Here is a 15,630-nt window from a genome sequence, read left to right as displayed (position 1 = left end):
TCACTCTATACAAGCTAAAACAAAATGCTGTGGGGTGAGAATGGACTGGTCTAAAGACAGAGGGGAGTGCGGTTTTCAGTTGCTTCCCTCACATCATTACTGTCACAGTCTTTCACCCATCTTCTCCACACATGTTCCTTTTCTTTTTTCTTGTCTCTCTCTCTTGTGTGCTACATTCACTTGTCCTTATTTCTTTCTTTATCCACTGTATACCTTGTTTCTATATTCCCTCTCCATTCTCTGTGGTTCCTATCACTGCCTTCCCATTACACATTCTTTCCATTTCGTGCATGAAATTGCAACTCCCCTTCCCTCCCACTATTTATTTCCTTAATCTTTCCTGACCTCTTTAAAATCCATCTGTTTAATTCCCGTGCACAAGCCTTCCTTACCTCCTGTACCGTACCCCGTCTTGCATTTTGCCTCTCCCTCACTTTATCCTCCTTCTTTCATGCTCTCTACCTATCCTCCTTACATAATTTATCTCTCTCTCTTTTCTCCAGGCTCTCGAGGCTCCTACAGTAGTCAGCACAGTCAGGAGCCCCTTCGGCCCTTGGGGTCCCCAGAGCACCACATTGATCCCATCTATGAAGAACGTGTCTACCACAACAAGGGCCCCATGAGGAGCCTTAGCCAGAGCCAGGGGTCGGACACAGGCCCCTATCGCAACAACACCGGTAAGGCCGTCCCAGTGTTTGTTTGTTTATTCATTTTTATATGCTGTGTGTGTTTGAAACAAAAAATGTATCCTACAACTTCTCAGTATCTTAAGACTTAAAGGCATCGTCTTGATCAGTGTCCTTGATCAGCTGTGGCAAAGACCTCCTTCCCTTTGTACACTGTAGGAAGTCAACAAGCTCTGACTTGAATCTGCCTTCATGCAAACTTAATAATGGAGCTGGAACAAACTTGTCTGAAGGGGCAAATTATATGTTCATTCAGAGCTAAACTTACATCCGTTTACATCATTTTGTCAATCAGCCACATAGCACGCATTCACCCCATGTTACTTGATACTCGCTTACCCGGTGTCAGGTATAAATGTTATAAAGATGCAACAACACACATCAGGACATTTCTTTCCCCCACATGATTCGAATGTTGCAGCGTTTTCTTCATGCTGTGTAGTTACTCCTACACATTTCCAGCAACTGCATGCTACACAGGGGTAAATGGAGAAAGTACAAAAGAGAGAATAAAGCCATCGACAACCCCATTGTTGTCCGTTTCTTTTCTTCCAGTTGGGAATGAAGCACAGTTGGGCATATTTTCTATCAAAGTCACACAGTCACACACAATCATTCGCACCCGCTCTCGCCATAACTCCATTGTTGCCGGCAATGTGTTTTTAATAGGGCCTCATTGAGTTTATCTCAATGTGGGTTTAGGTACGCCATGTTAATCCCATTACCATATCATACCCACATGAAAACACCCAAGTCGGTCACGCCACGCTCACAGCTCCCTCGGTGTCATTAACCAGCCTAGCCTTAATAGCTATCATTAGCATTTGGGTCAGAATCATAGCAGTAAATATGCCACTCTAGACCAGCGTTTGAGTTGATCAGTTTGACTCACTTGAGAGGAATCAGAGTCGACATTAAAGACAGAGTAGTAGCGTTTCAAGCACAATTCAGTGCTCTGAAAACTGTCAGTGAAATCCTGAACAATTCAGACATTGATAGGATTGTCTTTGCTAGCAGGAATTAATTAAATAAGTGCTCTTCAGAAGCGTACAGAGAGAATCCACTGCTATCTATAATTCACTGTGCTTTGTATTTGTAGTTTCAATAGATGGGTATGAGAAAGGGAATTTGTACCGCAGCTACAACAATCAATAGACTGTGGATTAGACTGTGTACATTTAATTGCAACGCTTGAGGTTTACAATACGCTTCTCCTATGATACACTATTTTAATTGTCACATGTTGTTTGAACTAAATCCGTCAGAGTATATTTCCCCCCTTGTGTTCGTTGCCCATGTAACTACCGTAGTAAATCCACACACTGAACCGCACCTTGAAGTCACTGAGCCGTTGAATTAAGGCTTGGCCTCAGCACAGCATGTTTTAAAAGTCATGTTAATAGTCTGTGTATGGACTAGGAGGTTGTCTAATACGGGTTCATAATAGCACAGAGTGATAGCACATAGTGAACCGATACGGGCTGTGCTGACATGGTGAGCGGTAAGTCATTAATTATGTCATGGCGCCTTTTCTTAGCAATAGCAGGCTCACATTATTGGTTCATTAAACTGGCATGGATCAATGTAATTAATGCTATAAGTCATTCCTGCGGTGGAACAAGAATGGAGACTTTTGCGTGTGTATTTCAAACCAAAATTTGTAGTCAGTGCGTTTATATACGGTGCAATGTCGGGCTAATTCAAGGCCAATTTAAACAAGCACTTGCAGTCAAATGAAGCTCACAGTATTCATTTAGAGCATGAGCCACCACATTACTTAACTGGACACTTAACTACGAAGAGGAGCCACATGATACAACAGAATCCATTTAAGTGAATATAATTGTTCATGCACTGTTTTTATAGTTTCCTGACCCAATTGAGGACAGAGAGATACATGGAAGGAAATAGAGAGCAAAAACGGACACAAAAAAGAAGCAAGTTAAGCAGACACATTCACTTCAGATTGAATCAACATTCGTTTGTAAAGGTCACATGAGCGGTTAACAACCAGATTGTGAACATTGTGTTTTACTTTGTTGTTGCTCAATCACTTACCCGTAATACACATTAACTGCAATTCTTATTAAAGTGAGACTCTTTGCGAAGGCATTATTTTCTGTTGTGAGGAAAGTGTCTGCCCTCAGCCTCCTTCCCACCATGTAGTAAGAACCCCAGCAGACCTGTCGTCTTTGGGAAGTCTGCTGGCATTTTTATTGCAGTGGAGTGGACAGCAGTTTGACAACACACTTGACAATTCAGTCAGGTCCAGTTCAGAACACTGTCGAATTGGTTAACCTGTCTGTCTGCCCCGTTTCCATTCCTCCCTACTCTTCACAGCTCAGTTCATTTCTAAGTTAATTATTCACCTGCAGCCTGTGTTACATCGACAGTATTGTCACCACAACTACAGTAAATACAACTGAGATAATCAAAAAAGGTTTCTATTGAAAATCTGCTCCACCTGTTTGACTGTGTGTATGTCTGTATCTGGCCACACCTCTCTCTCATATACACACACCCTTCTTCAGTTACTGTATTCTCACTAACTGCTGCCTTAACCTCTTCATCCTCTTTTCCTATCTACCCAGCACATCCACACATCAACGCACAGAACCATATTATTGTGCAAGTATGAGTGTGTATCTGGATTTTTTGCACCATGCATGTGTGTTGGCAGCGAGCAACGTTTCATTCTCGGATTAAACCAGGCCAGCGTCCCAGAGGACTGCAGGTTAATGTGGCCTATTTTGAGAGATTATTCCTGCATAGTCACAGCATCTCGAACACACACTTCCATACACATGCATTCTGCTACGAAGATGAATCACAGCATGAAAAAAAGCCCCAGGATGTGGTTTACACATTTGTTTATTTTTTTCCAAAAAGACATTGTGTGTTTTTTAAATCAGCCTGCAGTTTGTCACGTTGCTTTTGACTTCTTTTTTTACATCCTCCCTGTTTCAGTAATGCTCTCTCTATTCTCTTTAGTGACTTCTCTTTCCTTCTGCTTCTTTCTATTTTCATCTGTATTTCTACCCTTCTCTTTCTTTTATTGTTTCTCTCCTTTATTTCACCTGGTCTACTTATTTAGAGAGCAAGCTCCTTGCTTGCTCCCTTTCCCCCCTCCCCTTCTGCCCGTGATCTTACGTTTTTGCCTTTCTACCCTCCCTCCTTGTTTCATCAAAGCTATCTTGGTCTGTATTAATGACTCTAACCACTGGGAATAGCATCAGCTCTGAATGGATGTGACACTTTTTCTCTTTAATGGCTCATCATCAGACCTGCATGTAGCTCAGGTAGCGACGGAGAGAATGGGTAGATTCATTGCCACGACTATTTGTTAGGTGCATCTAGTAGCCAGGTTGAGCTATTGCTGTTGATAAGGGCTGTTATGTAGTTTAGCATTGCTCCCTCCAGTATCTGTGAAAGGAGACAGACATAAATTCTTTAACAACCATTAATCACTGAGACGCGGTTAAAAACAAGGTTATATTTTCTCAGCCATTAACAGAACCAGATAAGCATATGATGCAGAGTGCCATGAGAGCAATTGGGGAATTGCATTTTCAGTCAGACTTTCTATGCATTTTTCATCACATTTTTGGAAACACTACTCTGGTCAGTCCTGTAGTTTTATGTGAGTGTTTATATCTTATCACCTGCCAACCAGACAGCACCAGGGGCAGTGTTTTATTCTGCATCCACTCCAAGAGCTATCCAAATGAATAGCCTCTTCTTGGATATTCTCAACTTTACATTAGGTAAACCGTTCTTAAGAGTTCAGAGGCTGAGTCGAAATTGTTTTTGTCTGTGTGAATTATTGGTATAATCTTTGATGTTTGGGCATATCTCTTTGGTCTGATGCAGCTCAGCCTCTACCACGGTGTTTATAGCCTGGTTTCCTGACTCCTCTTCTAAATGAAGATGGCTGTTGATTTTTGCAGGTTAATAAAATTACTCTCTGGTCACATTTAACTGCAATTAAATCCATGCATTTCCCACGACAAGGGATCAATTTATGCAAGTGCAGGGATGCTTAAAATTTGCTTAAAATTGCAGCTCTTTAGCACCGGCTCCTTTTTCCAGTGTGAATGTGCACACGTACAGTACACGTGCACATTAAAAAGGAGAGGATGAAATATGAGGAAGGCTTTGCGTCAAACCATTAAACCAATCTGCTTTCCCATATTAAATCTGCTGTGTTCCTTCTGTAATGAGATCTGACATCCTAATGAGGGGGACAGAGCACAGAGTGTGATGGAGGAGAGAGATGAGAGAGAGAAAAAAACAAACCCAAGAGAGGAGGTAAAGACGAAGATGACGGTCGAGGGGAAGCAGTTATTGTGCTTCTTCTGACCAGTAGGCAGGAAAAGTTCAGGGCACCGGAGAAATTCACCGATCCTTGAAATGAAAGAAGCATATGTGATGCTAAATATAGTCACTTAGACTGGGTTTCTTCATTCATGCAGATATTGTTGATCGATCTTTTTGACTTACAATCTCAAAGATCTGTGTCTCATTTCCGTTTCTTTCACCTATATGGTCGAAACTCTTTTATTGCAGCTATGTCTTAATATCTTACATCCCAGAGATCTAAACAATATCCCCACTTTTGATTGTTCCATGAAATGTCACCACAGACACTCAGGGCTTTCATTAGCACAGAAGGGCAGAACGAGTAGCATGGTGAGGTGACCAGTCTCAGTAGACCTACATCCCCAGTTCTGTATCAGTTAGTAGGGGACTAAAGCACTGCAGCATTGTAGGACCTCTAGTGTGTCACTCACCAGGGTCTGTCTGTCGGCAGGTTAGATTAGATTTGTTTGGCCAGGATCAATTTCAGCTTGGCCCCTGATCCTGCTGATCTTTTAATGAACCTACTGTCTTTTAAACACCAGCAGTAACACCTTTACTCCACTGAGAAAACAGCCCCGCTGGATAAATGTCCAGTATATGACTAATCTTAGATCAGTTTGATGTTAAAATAAATAAAAAAAGAAAGGACGAAAGGAAATTAAAGGGGACTAAGTAAGGAGGGGTGGAAGGAAATGTAATTTGATTTATTCCTCTGCATATTCATGTGTGTATGAATGGGTTTTTTCTCTGCTGTAGTCTGCTTTTTAACAGAAGGACTGAAGTGTGACAGGCAATTCAACTCTGACCTACAGTACTGTCCAAACCTCTCGGTGTGTTAGTGGACAACAACTCAATTTCCTAACTTTAATCCAGGTTACTTATGTTGTGGCTTAGACTTGTACAGTATTTACAGTGAGTTTTTGCTGAGGCGTCAGAAAGCTTTAATTACCAGCTCAAAGCATCTGACTTACTCTACAGATCAGCACAAATTCTCTCCCTTGAGAAAACATATGGCACTTCCTAAATGTAAGTTTAAATGAAGTTGGTGGTCGTCACCCCACATCACCCTCCTTCTGTGTATTCATAAGTGAACGCGCGCACACACACACACACACACACACACGCCAGTGTCCTCTAATACTGTTCATAGCACACGTGCACAAAACATGCACCGAAAGGCGCACACATGAACACATTCTACTCGCGTCCCATGCTATCTCAGTTTACATGATTAGCATATTCTCTGTTTTATCAGCTGTAATGAATTTATAACTGGAGAAAGACGCATTCATTTGTTTTTGTCCTCAGAGATCACACTCATACACTGGGAGTCAGCACGAAAGCAGCAATGAATGTCTTTATCAAATGAAACGAAACCTTTATTTCTGCTGTTCAAAATGTGTTTCATTCATTGATTGATACACAGTTTATCATTGTAAACTTTGCTATTACCTCAGTGGTTGCGCTTTGTCTCCCCATTGTTCCCTATTGCAACATGAGTGCATATAAATAACCTGGAGGATATCTTTAACATCAACAATCCTTTAGCCTCCTTTTGTGAAAACCATTTCACTGTCACTATATTATTTAGACTGAATCAAACTCAAATGTGCTAATTAGTAAGTCACATAAACACAAGGAAAATGCAAAGGCCCCAGCTCTTCACGCCATAAGGCAACAGTGCTAACAGCTGAGCCAAAATGTTTCCCATAACTGTGATCCTTTTATGTAGTTACTATAAGTCACATGATTGGTGCTGTCTTGTTTTTCCAGGATATTGTTCTCAAATATTGGCATAAAGCAAATACAAAAAAAAACATGTAAAATCCTACCTGGTGACATTTAAATTGTGATAAAGAGCAGATTTTTCTTAGCAACAGGGACAAGGCCAGTTAACTTGTTGAGCATCTATTAAAAGCAAGGTAGTTCAAAATGTTATATTAGACTAAAAGGTACAGAGTCAAGATATGAAACAAATGCAATATGAAAAAAACATATAAATAGCTGAATTATCACGATAATGAGTACATGCAATTTATTTCTTAAGCATTTTTAGTTTGAAAACCGATAACTGCAAGCACAACTAATATATATATATATATATATATATATATATATATATATATATATATATATATATATTGTAGTTCTTTCTGCCAAACGTGAGTGTGTAACGTGCAGTGGATGTATGCCAAATGGGCCATCCTTCGGTTGGACTTTTTATGACTTTCACCATTGTCCTTCCGCAGCATGAACATTTAGCAGCAGCCACTGGCCTGAGGCCCACGCGGTGTCTAAGTGGCACGCTCGAGAAAGACATGGCACCTTGACTCATAGAGCCAAGTGCACAGCTCCCACACTGTAAAACGCTTTATACTTGATACTGGAAGTGCAATTGTGTGTGTGTGTGTGTGTGTGTGTGTGTGTGTGTGTGTGTGTGTGTGTGTGTGTGTGTGTGTGTGTGTGTGTGTGAGTGTGTGAGTGTGTGTGTGTGTCCTCCAGTGCTTCCAGCTCAGGAACATCAAGAGCTGTGTGTTGGCCAGGAGGATCTCCCAGGGATAAACAGAGGGAGAAACTAATCCTTACTCTCCTCCACATTCAAGCAGTGTGTGTATTTGCGTGTGTGTGTGTGTGTGTGTGTGTGTGTGTGTGTGTGTGTGCACGGTTGCTTCACCCGTGGCTGCTGTAGGCAAGGTTGTGTGTACATGCTGTTGTATGACCTTAAAGCATTAGAAAAAGAGGTGTTACAGGCACGCATGTTTAGTCCATGTCAATCACTTGCATATTTATAAATCTGTGTTTGTGCGTGCCCATGCGAGTGCGCGTGTGTGAGAGGGAGAGAGACTGTGAGGGGTTTTGTGTAATCGTGCTGAGCGCTGAAGCGTGTCGAGAGAAAGGACATGTCCTCAGCTCTGATCACATAGTCTACTACAACCACAATAGAGGGAGAGAGATAGAGAGACAGAAGGGTGTTAGGGAAGAAAGAGGGCGGGAGACATGAAATGAATGGATGATGGAGAGGGAGAGAGGGAGAGAACTACAGCAAAAGAGGGATTGAAAGAGATGGTTTCAGAGGAGGTGGCTGAGTAAAAAAAAATGGATGAAGGGATATGTCTAGAGGGGGAAAGAAAGAGGAGAAAAAAGGGCAAAGGAGTGATGAGAAAAGGGAGTGACAGAGACATAGTAGGGTTGAAGGAAATGGAGGCATGAGATGAAAGAATGAGAAGGGAGGATGGACACAGGAAGCTCGACTGATTGGTTTGATCTCTCTCTAGTTTGTTCCTTTCTTTCTCCCTATCTCTCTCTTTCCCTCCCTCCGCTTTTCCTCCATCTCTTGTACATTCAGCTGGGGCTCCCTTGTCTCAGCAGCCCAAAGAAAAAAGTCAGTCCCCATCTTAGCTAGCCGGCCCCTCAGCTCGGCTAATTGCAGAGGTATCACTGTGTCAAATGACTAATAGACTTTCCTTTCCAGTCGCTAATCTGCCAGCAGAAGCACAGCCGCGATTTGTTTACTCTACGCCGAAGCAAGGGAATACAAAGACACACCCGCCCATATATTTTCTTCTCCCAACATAATTTCACGCCGCCAGAGCGTTAGGTGTGAGAGGTGTTATCGGAGCATGCGTGTGTGTGTCGGCACATTTCCTTTTGTTTCATATTTCATGAGACGGCACAGTGCCTCATGATGGACTTTTAATTCATGAAAGACACACCCGCTCACTCTCATACACACATACGATTGCCTCTGTGTTTTTTCCAGAAACCTGAAACTCAACTTTTACATTTTTTTGTGATTTAAAAAAAAAATCTAAATGTAGCTTAATTACAATCTTAAAATTCAATCCCAGCTGACACAGTGTGTCAAAAATGACAAAAGTCTAAAACCCCAACTGGTTCGCACGGACATGAATACGAGAATATACACACACACACACACACACACACACACACACACACACACACACACACAACAGGAATACATACACCATCGCACATATGCATGCATAAACAGGCACCCACACGCTGATTTCTGCCTGGCAATTTTGGCCCCAAAAGGTCAAGTCATCAGTCAGAACTCACCATTAACAGAGCAAATGATAAATTCAGCAGCACTCCATTTACTTGAGCTAGAAGGAGAAGAAAGGGAGAGCAGACACAAAGATTGAGTGAAGAAGGAAATGGAATGAATAAAGAGGCTTTGGGAAGCTGAATACAAAAGTAAGAGAATTTGAAAACGAAAGAACAGACTAAAACAGTAATTTGGCATGACTATTATTGGTGGATTTCTCTGTCTTCATGTTCCCTACCATCTCTATTTGTGATTTGTTTCTCGTTCCCATTCTTTTTCCAGCTTGTACCCGAAGACATCCCTATTCTCTGCATACAGCACAGGCTGGAAACATTATTTGACAAGCCATTTTTTTTTTTTACGTTTTCTCTCTCTCTCTTTCACTGTTCTGCCTCCCCCTCTCTGGCTCTGAGGTTCATCCTATTTGGGTGTCAAGTGTCTCGGTGAGCACACAGTGACTCTGGTGGTGTTAGCCTAGAGCCCTAGCTACTAATGAGATGTTCTGAAGGACAGACACACCACAAACCTCATTCAATGAGTACAGAAAAGACTGGGGTTTACTGCTGATTGCAGTAACTGTGCTTCATTACCCTCCTATAGCCTCTGTTCTACGGCGCTGTATGCCACTAATTCCACAGCCTCTTGTTCCATCCCTCTTCCCTCTGGTTTGGCTGCAGCTTCATCCCTCATCTTTCAACTGTTTCTCTCTTGTCCCAGCATCTCTTATGGTTTCTCCGTCCCTGCCTAATTCTTTAGCTCTTTGTGGGAATCAATAGAAGAGCTCACACAGCCTTTAGCCTCATGGACATTTTAAGGGCAGAGTGTGGTAATAAAGGTAGTAAAATTGTTCCCTTATCTGGCTGGCAAAGAAAAACATTTTTAAACCATATTTTAGAGTAAGGAAATATAAATATGCTAATGTGGTTACATCATCCAAAAGGTTTCTTGTGCCTCTGGTGGGCCGACTAATGGAGTTTACCAGACACGGTGAGAAGAATTTAAATATGAGCTTTGAAAGATGATTGTTAAAGATGCACCAGGCAGGTTGGACAGATCAGATGTGTGTAAGAGGGTTGTGAAGGTCAAGTAAATACCACCACTCAAGACACTGCTAAAGAGCACCTTTGGTGGTCACATAACAATGATGCTCACATTCACACAACCTCTATCCTTTTGTTATTTTTGCGTGCGGTGTGCGAATGTGTGTGTTTCTAAGTTGAGTATATTGTGTGTGCACTTGTCCATCCAGACACCATTTTAAAGGGTAACTCTTTGTGAGGAGGCTCAAACACATGGCCACATATTGATTTCAAGGCTCTGTGATTTATCACACGCTCTCTGAAGAACACATTGATGGTGTTTTTGCATGCGTGTACATGCATGTTTTCTGTGCACATATACCTTGGTTCTATTGACAGATGACGGCGTCTGTCTCAGTGTTTTTACAGCCAAAGAAACGAGGCCCCCAGACTCACATTAACACCTTGATATATCACCGATCCACCGCTCCGACACGACGGGGAGGGAAGGTGACAGCTCCTGTGCCCCTGCAGGCTGCGTACATCCCCCAAGCAAATCCCCATTCAATTGCAATCTCACACTAAAGAGAGATGGCTTGGTGTTTTACTTATTTTTTTTTAATTTGATGTATTTTTGTGTCCTTATTGCTCACCAGGCAGATGTCTCACTCTGAGGAAAAAGTTTTTGCAATCGTCCTCTAGCTACCTGCAAATAGAATTATGAGCAAAGTTCCCATTTTTCATTGCATGGGAATGTCAGGCTAATGAGTCATTTGAGTGACAAACTAACATTGTTTACAAACCCTCAGTGGAAACTGTGGTTTAACGGGTTTTTTAATGAGACTAACATTGGAGGAGAACTATTGCATTGTTGGTCTCAAGTATTTCTGTTTGTTTCAATCAATCTACCATGAAAAATGTTATTGAACTTTTTTTAACAAGATTTGTAAAAAAAGAAAATTGCATGGCTTCTAAAATAATATACAGAAAAAACACTTAAAAGCTTGTAAGCATATTTGATTTAAAGTTTGTATTTATATTTTCAGCTTGTTTCTGTCATATAAATTGTTTCAGCAGTCATTACAATAATCTCAAACTCTTGCCGACAAAACTTTTGTCTACTTTTCTCTTTTTCTCTCTTCAATCCTTCCCTCTGTTGAACATTGGTCCTTGTTGTTAATCCTGGGCATGTGGCCAATATCTGTCCATCCATTTGGAGACACGCTTGTCTTCTCCCAACCACCTGTTCATCTCCTCTCCTCTCCTCTCCTCTCCTCTCCTGTGCTTCTCCCCTCACCTTTTGTCTTTTCCTCCCGTCCTCCCCGCTTCTCATTCTGTACCCTCCTCTCTGCCCTGCAGACCTTACCCAGCGTGCCCATGACCAGGTCCTAAGTTATGTCCTCTGTCCCTACTTTCCCACCATAGCTCCCTCCTCCCCTGGTGTCGACTCCGTCCCTTTGCAGCGCACAGGAAGTCACGGCACGGGGACAGGGAACTACAGCCGTGGCGGGACCAACAACTACGCCACAGTGGGACCAGGCTACACCTCAAGCGGAGGCGGCGGAGACGTGTATGGCTCAGACCCCTATGTGGCGGACCCTTATCGCACCCTGCAGTACTGCCCCTCAGTGGTGGAATCCCCCTACAGCAAGTCTGGACCAGCCCTGCCACCTGAAGGCAGCCTGCAGCGCTCACCTTCCATCGACTCGATTCAGAAAGACCCCAGGTAGGATGAAAGTGTGTCATGGGGTTCACTAATACACAGTATGTGCACTTACATTAATTCCCTGAAGCCTCACACTAACCCTAAACTTCACATAACAAATGTTTGTCTGTAACCATGTTACTAGCTGCACACACACACACACACACACACACACACACACACACACACACACACACACACACACTTACTTACTGGCATATATATAATAATAAAGTCGCTCTGCCCCAACAGGTACATAAGGGGTTTACTACACTCATTGTTCACTAATATTGATAGCTGTATATCAATATACAGTATCCATAAGAATAACTTTTGTGGTGGCTATAACAGCTACAGATACTATAGTACTCACCCAACTCCACACTCCAACAGTTTCTTTCAAGGCTGAAACCAAGGCTGAAACCAGCACTGCATTAAAATGATTAAAATGATGCCAATGAGTTTGGAAGCTTATCAGATACAGATACAACTCTCAAAACGTCATAATTATTTTCCAACTCAATGTATCCGGCTTCTCGACTGCCGTGAGGTAAACAGCAGAATTACCACGTTTATTGGCCTGGAACAAGCGCTTGCTTATATTTTATAGGCCCACTCAGCGAGCTAGTGAATAATGGCACATTGCGTCAAAAATGTAACCATGCTCAACTTTTTTTTGCTGCGCGACTCGGCTTATTTTTTCCCCGTATCAGCCCCTGTTCGCAATGGGAAAAAAACGACTTTATGAAATAGAGTGTCACACCGGTTGCTTTAGAAGCTCCATTTCGCCTCCCTCAGTGTCACGCTGTGTGTAAACGAGTCCTACTGAGCTGTGATCACTTCCATCCTCTCCTCTCAGCAATTAAGCAAAGCTCACTTTCCCCACTTTCTTTATATATACATATATATTTCACAGGACTCTTGATATATAATTCCTTTAATTACAGAGTGAGAGGGACTGAGCCGTGTGTGGCTCAAGTCTTAGCAGCAGCTATCAATCACAGGAGAGAGCGACAGAGAGAGTGAGCAAGAGAGAGAGAGAGAACGGGTGAGAGAGACAGTGAAATAGATGAAAGACAGAATACGACAGACTTATTTAAAACGACAGCAAAGAAAGAGAGAGTTACTGAATGACTTGTGCACAGTCAGATGAACATACAATCCTCAAGATCCTTCAGCCGTATGAAAGATCTGATAATTAGAGCGTGATTGTTTATTATTAATGTAATCTGATTGACTGGCTTAAGACGGTCTTCTTGTTTCACACAAACAGAACTTATCTCTAATTTTCCCCCCTCATAGTGAAACAAAGTATCCCTTCATATTCACAACAAGTTTGTGAAGCCTTTGTTGCCTGCACTGTTGTTGTTTGTTGCCTGCACTGTGATGTTTGCATACACATCGAATTCAGCAAGAGGCAAAGCAGTATTATGTTCTGTTTTCTGTAGCGTGTATCTGCAATACACCAACCAGTTGTGTGACAAAAGCCCAGCAACAATAACAACAACAACAAAAAACGCTGCAACTTAAGATAGAAATAAGTTCATCAAAGACACGTTGTGAGGAGTCGGCGCAGGTCACCAAGATAAAAAAAACTCATGGATTGCAATTTTTCAAACGTACACACATGTCGTGCACGCACTGATGTTTGGCTATGGATATGAAAACAGATAGAGGAGGAAGATTATGGTGATAATAAAGCAGACAACATAAGAAAATTATACATTGTCATGCACATCAGAGAACCTGGAGTGTTGATGCACATTTATTAATAATTCTGCTGAGGAGATCATTTTAGTTGCTGCCATTTATTACTCTACAGTGAGGATGCCAGCTTTTAAATCGTTGCTACCTTTACTGTCTAATCTGCTTAAACAAAGGCAGTGAAAACATTTAAACATTAATTGCTCCAGTTTAGTCTCAGTGGGAGACTGTTTTTGCACTGCAGTTTTATTGTTTCTGGTTCATCAAAATATGGATAACGGTAGTCTCGGTAACAGTCTAATATTGATGTAATATACCTCACGGTTTTTATAGGTAACATTCACATCACACCCACCTGATATGCATTTTTGTCTATATTATTTATGGTGAATGGAGTAATGATTGAAGTTCTGAAAACACATCAACACAACATGGTGTTATATATCTTCATTGGGTGGAGAGTAAACTATGTATAAGCTATTTATAATAGGACAACTATAGAACCACAGCTGGTTTAAGTTTAAATATGTTTCATTACTGTGGTAACTTTTAAAACTGAGGCTCTGCATACACTGCAGATCCTGGTTCAAGTTTCACGTTTTGCAGAATTATGCCCACTTTATTTTAGACAACGAAAATATTAAAACCCAGTCCCCAACCCATTTTGTACATGGTTCCAATATTTTAAGAGCTCCTTTGTGTGTTGCACGCCCCCGCAGAGTTCAATAAAACCTTATTTAATTAAAAGTTATCCAGTTATTCATGACTATTTAACAATTCAGACTTTACTAGCTGAGACTTGGGGGCAAGGGAGTGATGCTTGTTTAGACTCAGCGTGTTGTTTACTTGTATTAATTTAGGCCAGCCATGATGAACTCCAAGTCAGTTGCAACAGCAGGTAGCATCAGTCCATAAAAAGAGGATGTTTTAATGAGTGGATTTAATAGCAACACTGCTTTTTTGTTTTCCAGTCCCCAAAACTGTATCCCGGTACATATGCCCACATTGTTCTGACCATAGCTTCAAAGGGACAATTCACATGTACCAGTACACCTAAATATGCTTAAATGTCTCACTATCATTTAATATTGTACTCTTAATGGAGTCTGCAATAGTTTTATTAATTTATTTCAACAGAATGGTCCCGTTGAGATAACATGATAACATAGTGTATGCATATATATATATATATCTTAGATTTAATTGGATATAGATGGATATAGATAGACAGATATAATCCTGAACTCTTAATAGCATTGGATTTTAACTATCTGTTACATTTCTCTTTGCCATAGGTTAAATTCCCTCCTACTCAAGCTTCACTATTTCTCTTGCTATAATTGGACTTAGCTGAGCTTACATGAAGTGCGAAATGAGCTAGCATCAATTATGTACAAAGAACACTCTGAGTGAGGGCAGAGGTTATGTCTATGTGTTTAATGTCTGTGTAAAGGGTGCAGTGTGTGTTTGTGAGAGAAGACTGCATTTTTTGCTAAATCAGCAGCACGCTCTATGCCTGTGTGCGTGTGTGTGTGTGTGTGTGTGTGTGTGTGTGTGTGTGTGTGTGTGTGTGTGCAGCTAGTAACATGGTTAGGTGCCATTACAGTTGCAGAAGAGTGAGCACGATTGAGCAGAGGTGACGACAGCAACACAGAGGGAAAACTCAATAACTGCTAATGGATGGGAGTGAAGAGTGGGAGATAAGATAGATAAAGGGAGGGCGGAGGGAGTTGTGAAGATGAAGCCAAAGGAAGGTAGCTGAACACAGCAGAAGAGGAGGGGAGAAAGGAGACATATGGAGAGAAGAGGGTGGGAAATAAAGGGTTGAGAGGGATTATGTAGAAAGAAGAATGTAGGTAGATGAACATCAAAATGGAGAATGAGCAGGAGTGAGGAGAATGTAGATAGATGTTACACATCATTGTTTTGTTTGTGTGTTTTCCTTTAAGCTCATTTTGCAAAAAGAGATTCTCAGCCCCTCTGAGTCTCTTTCTTAAATTGAATCCTACACTATGTATAGAGAAAGATGAAGAAGAACATATTGTGATGTAATTGAAGCAATACAAGTAGGGAAGATGAGAAGGGAGA

General features: G+C 41.5%; 1 protein-coding gene across 1 annotated transcript in view; it reads left to right on the top strand.

The window, feature by feature from the left end:
• ctnnd2a (catenin (cadherin-associated protein), delta 2a) overlaps positions 1-15,630 on the top strand; it is a gene marked incomplete at both ends in the record, with an annotated part of 191,130 nt that overhangs the window by 85,512 nt on the left and 89,988 nt on the right. The window contains 2 exons of the mRNA XM_079233923.1: positions 504-677; positions 11,493-11,859. Coding sequence (XP_079090049.1) covers positions 504-677; positions 11,493-11,859 — 541 coding nt within the window. The remainder of the gene's footprint in view (positions 1-503; positions 678-11,492; positions 11,860-15,630) is intronic.

This window comes from Taurulus bubalis, assembly GCF_910589615.1.
Source record: "Taurulus bubalis genome assembly, chromosome: 18".
NCBI lineage: Eukaryota > Metazoa > Chordata > Actinopteri > Perciformes > Cottidae > Taurulus > Taurulus bubalis.
This window is presented reverse-complemented; position numbering and strand designations above follow the sequence as displayed.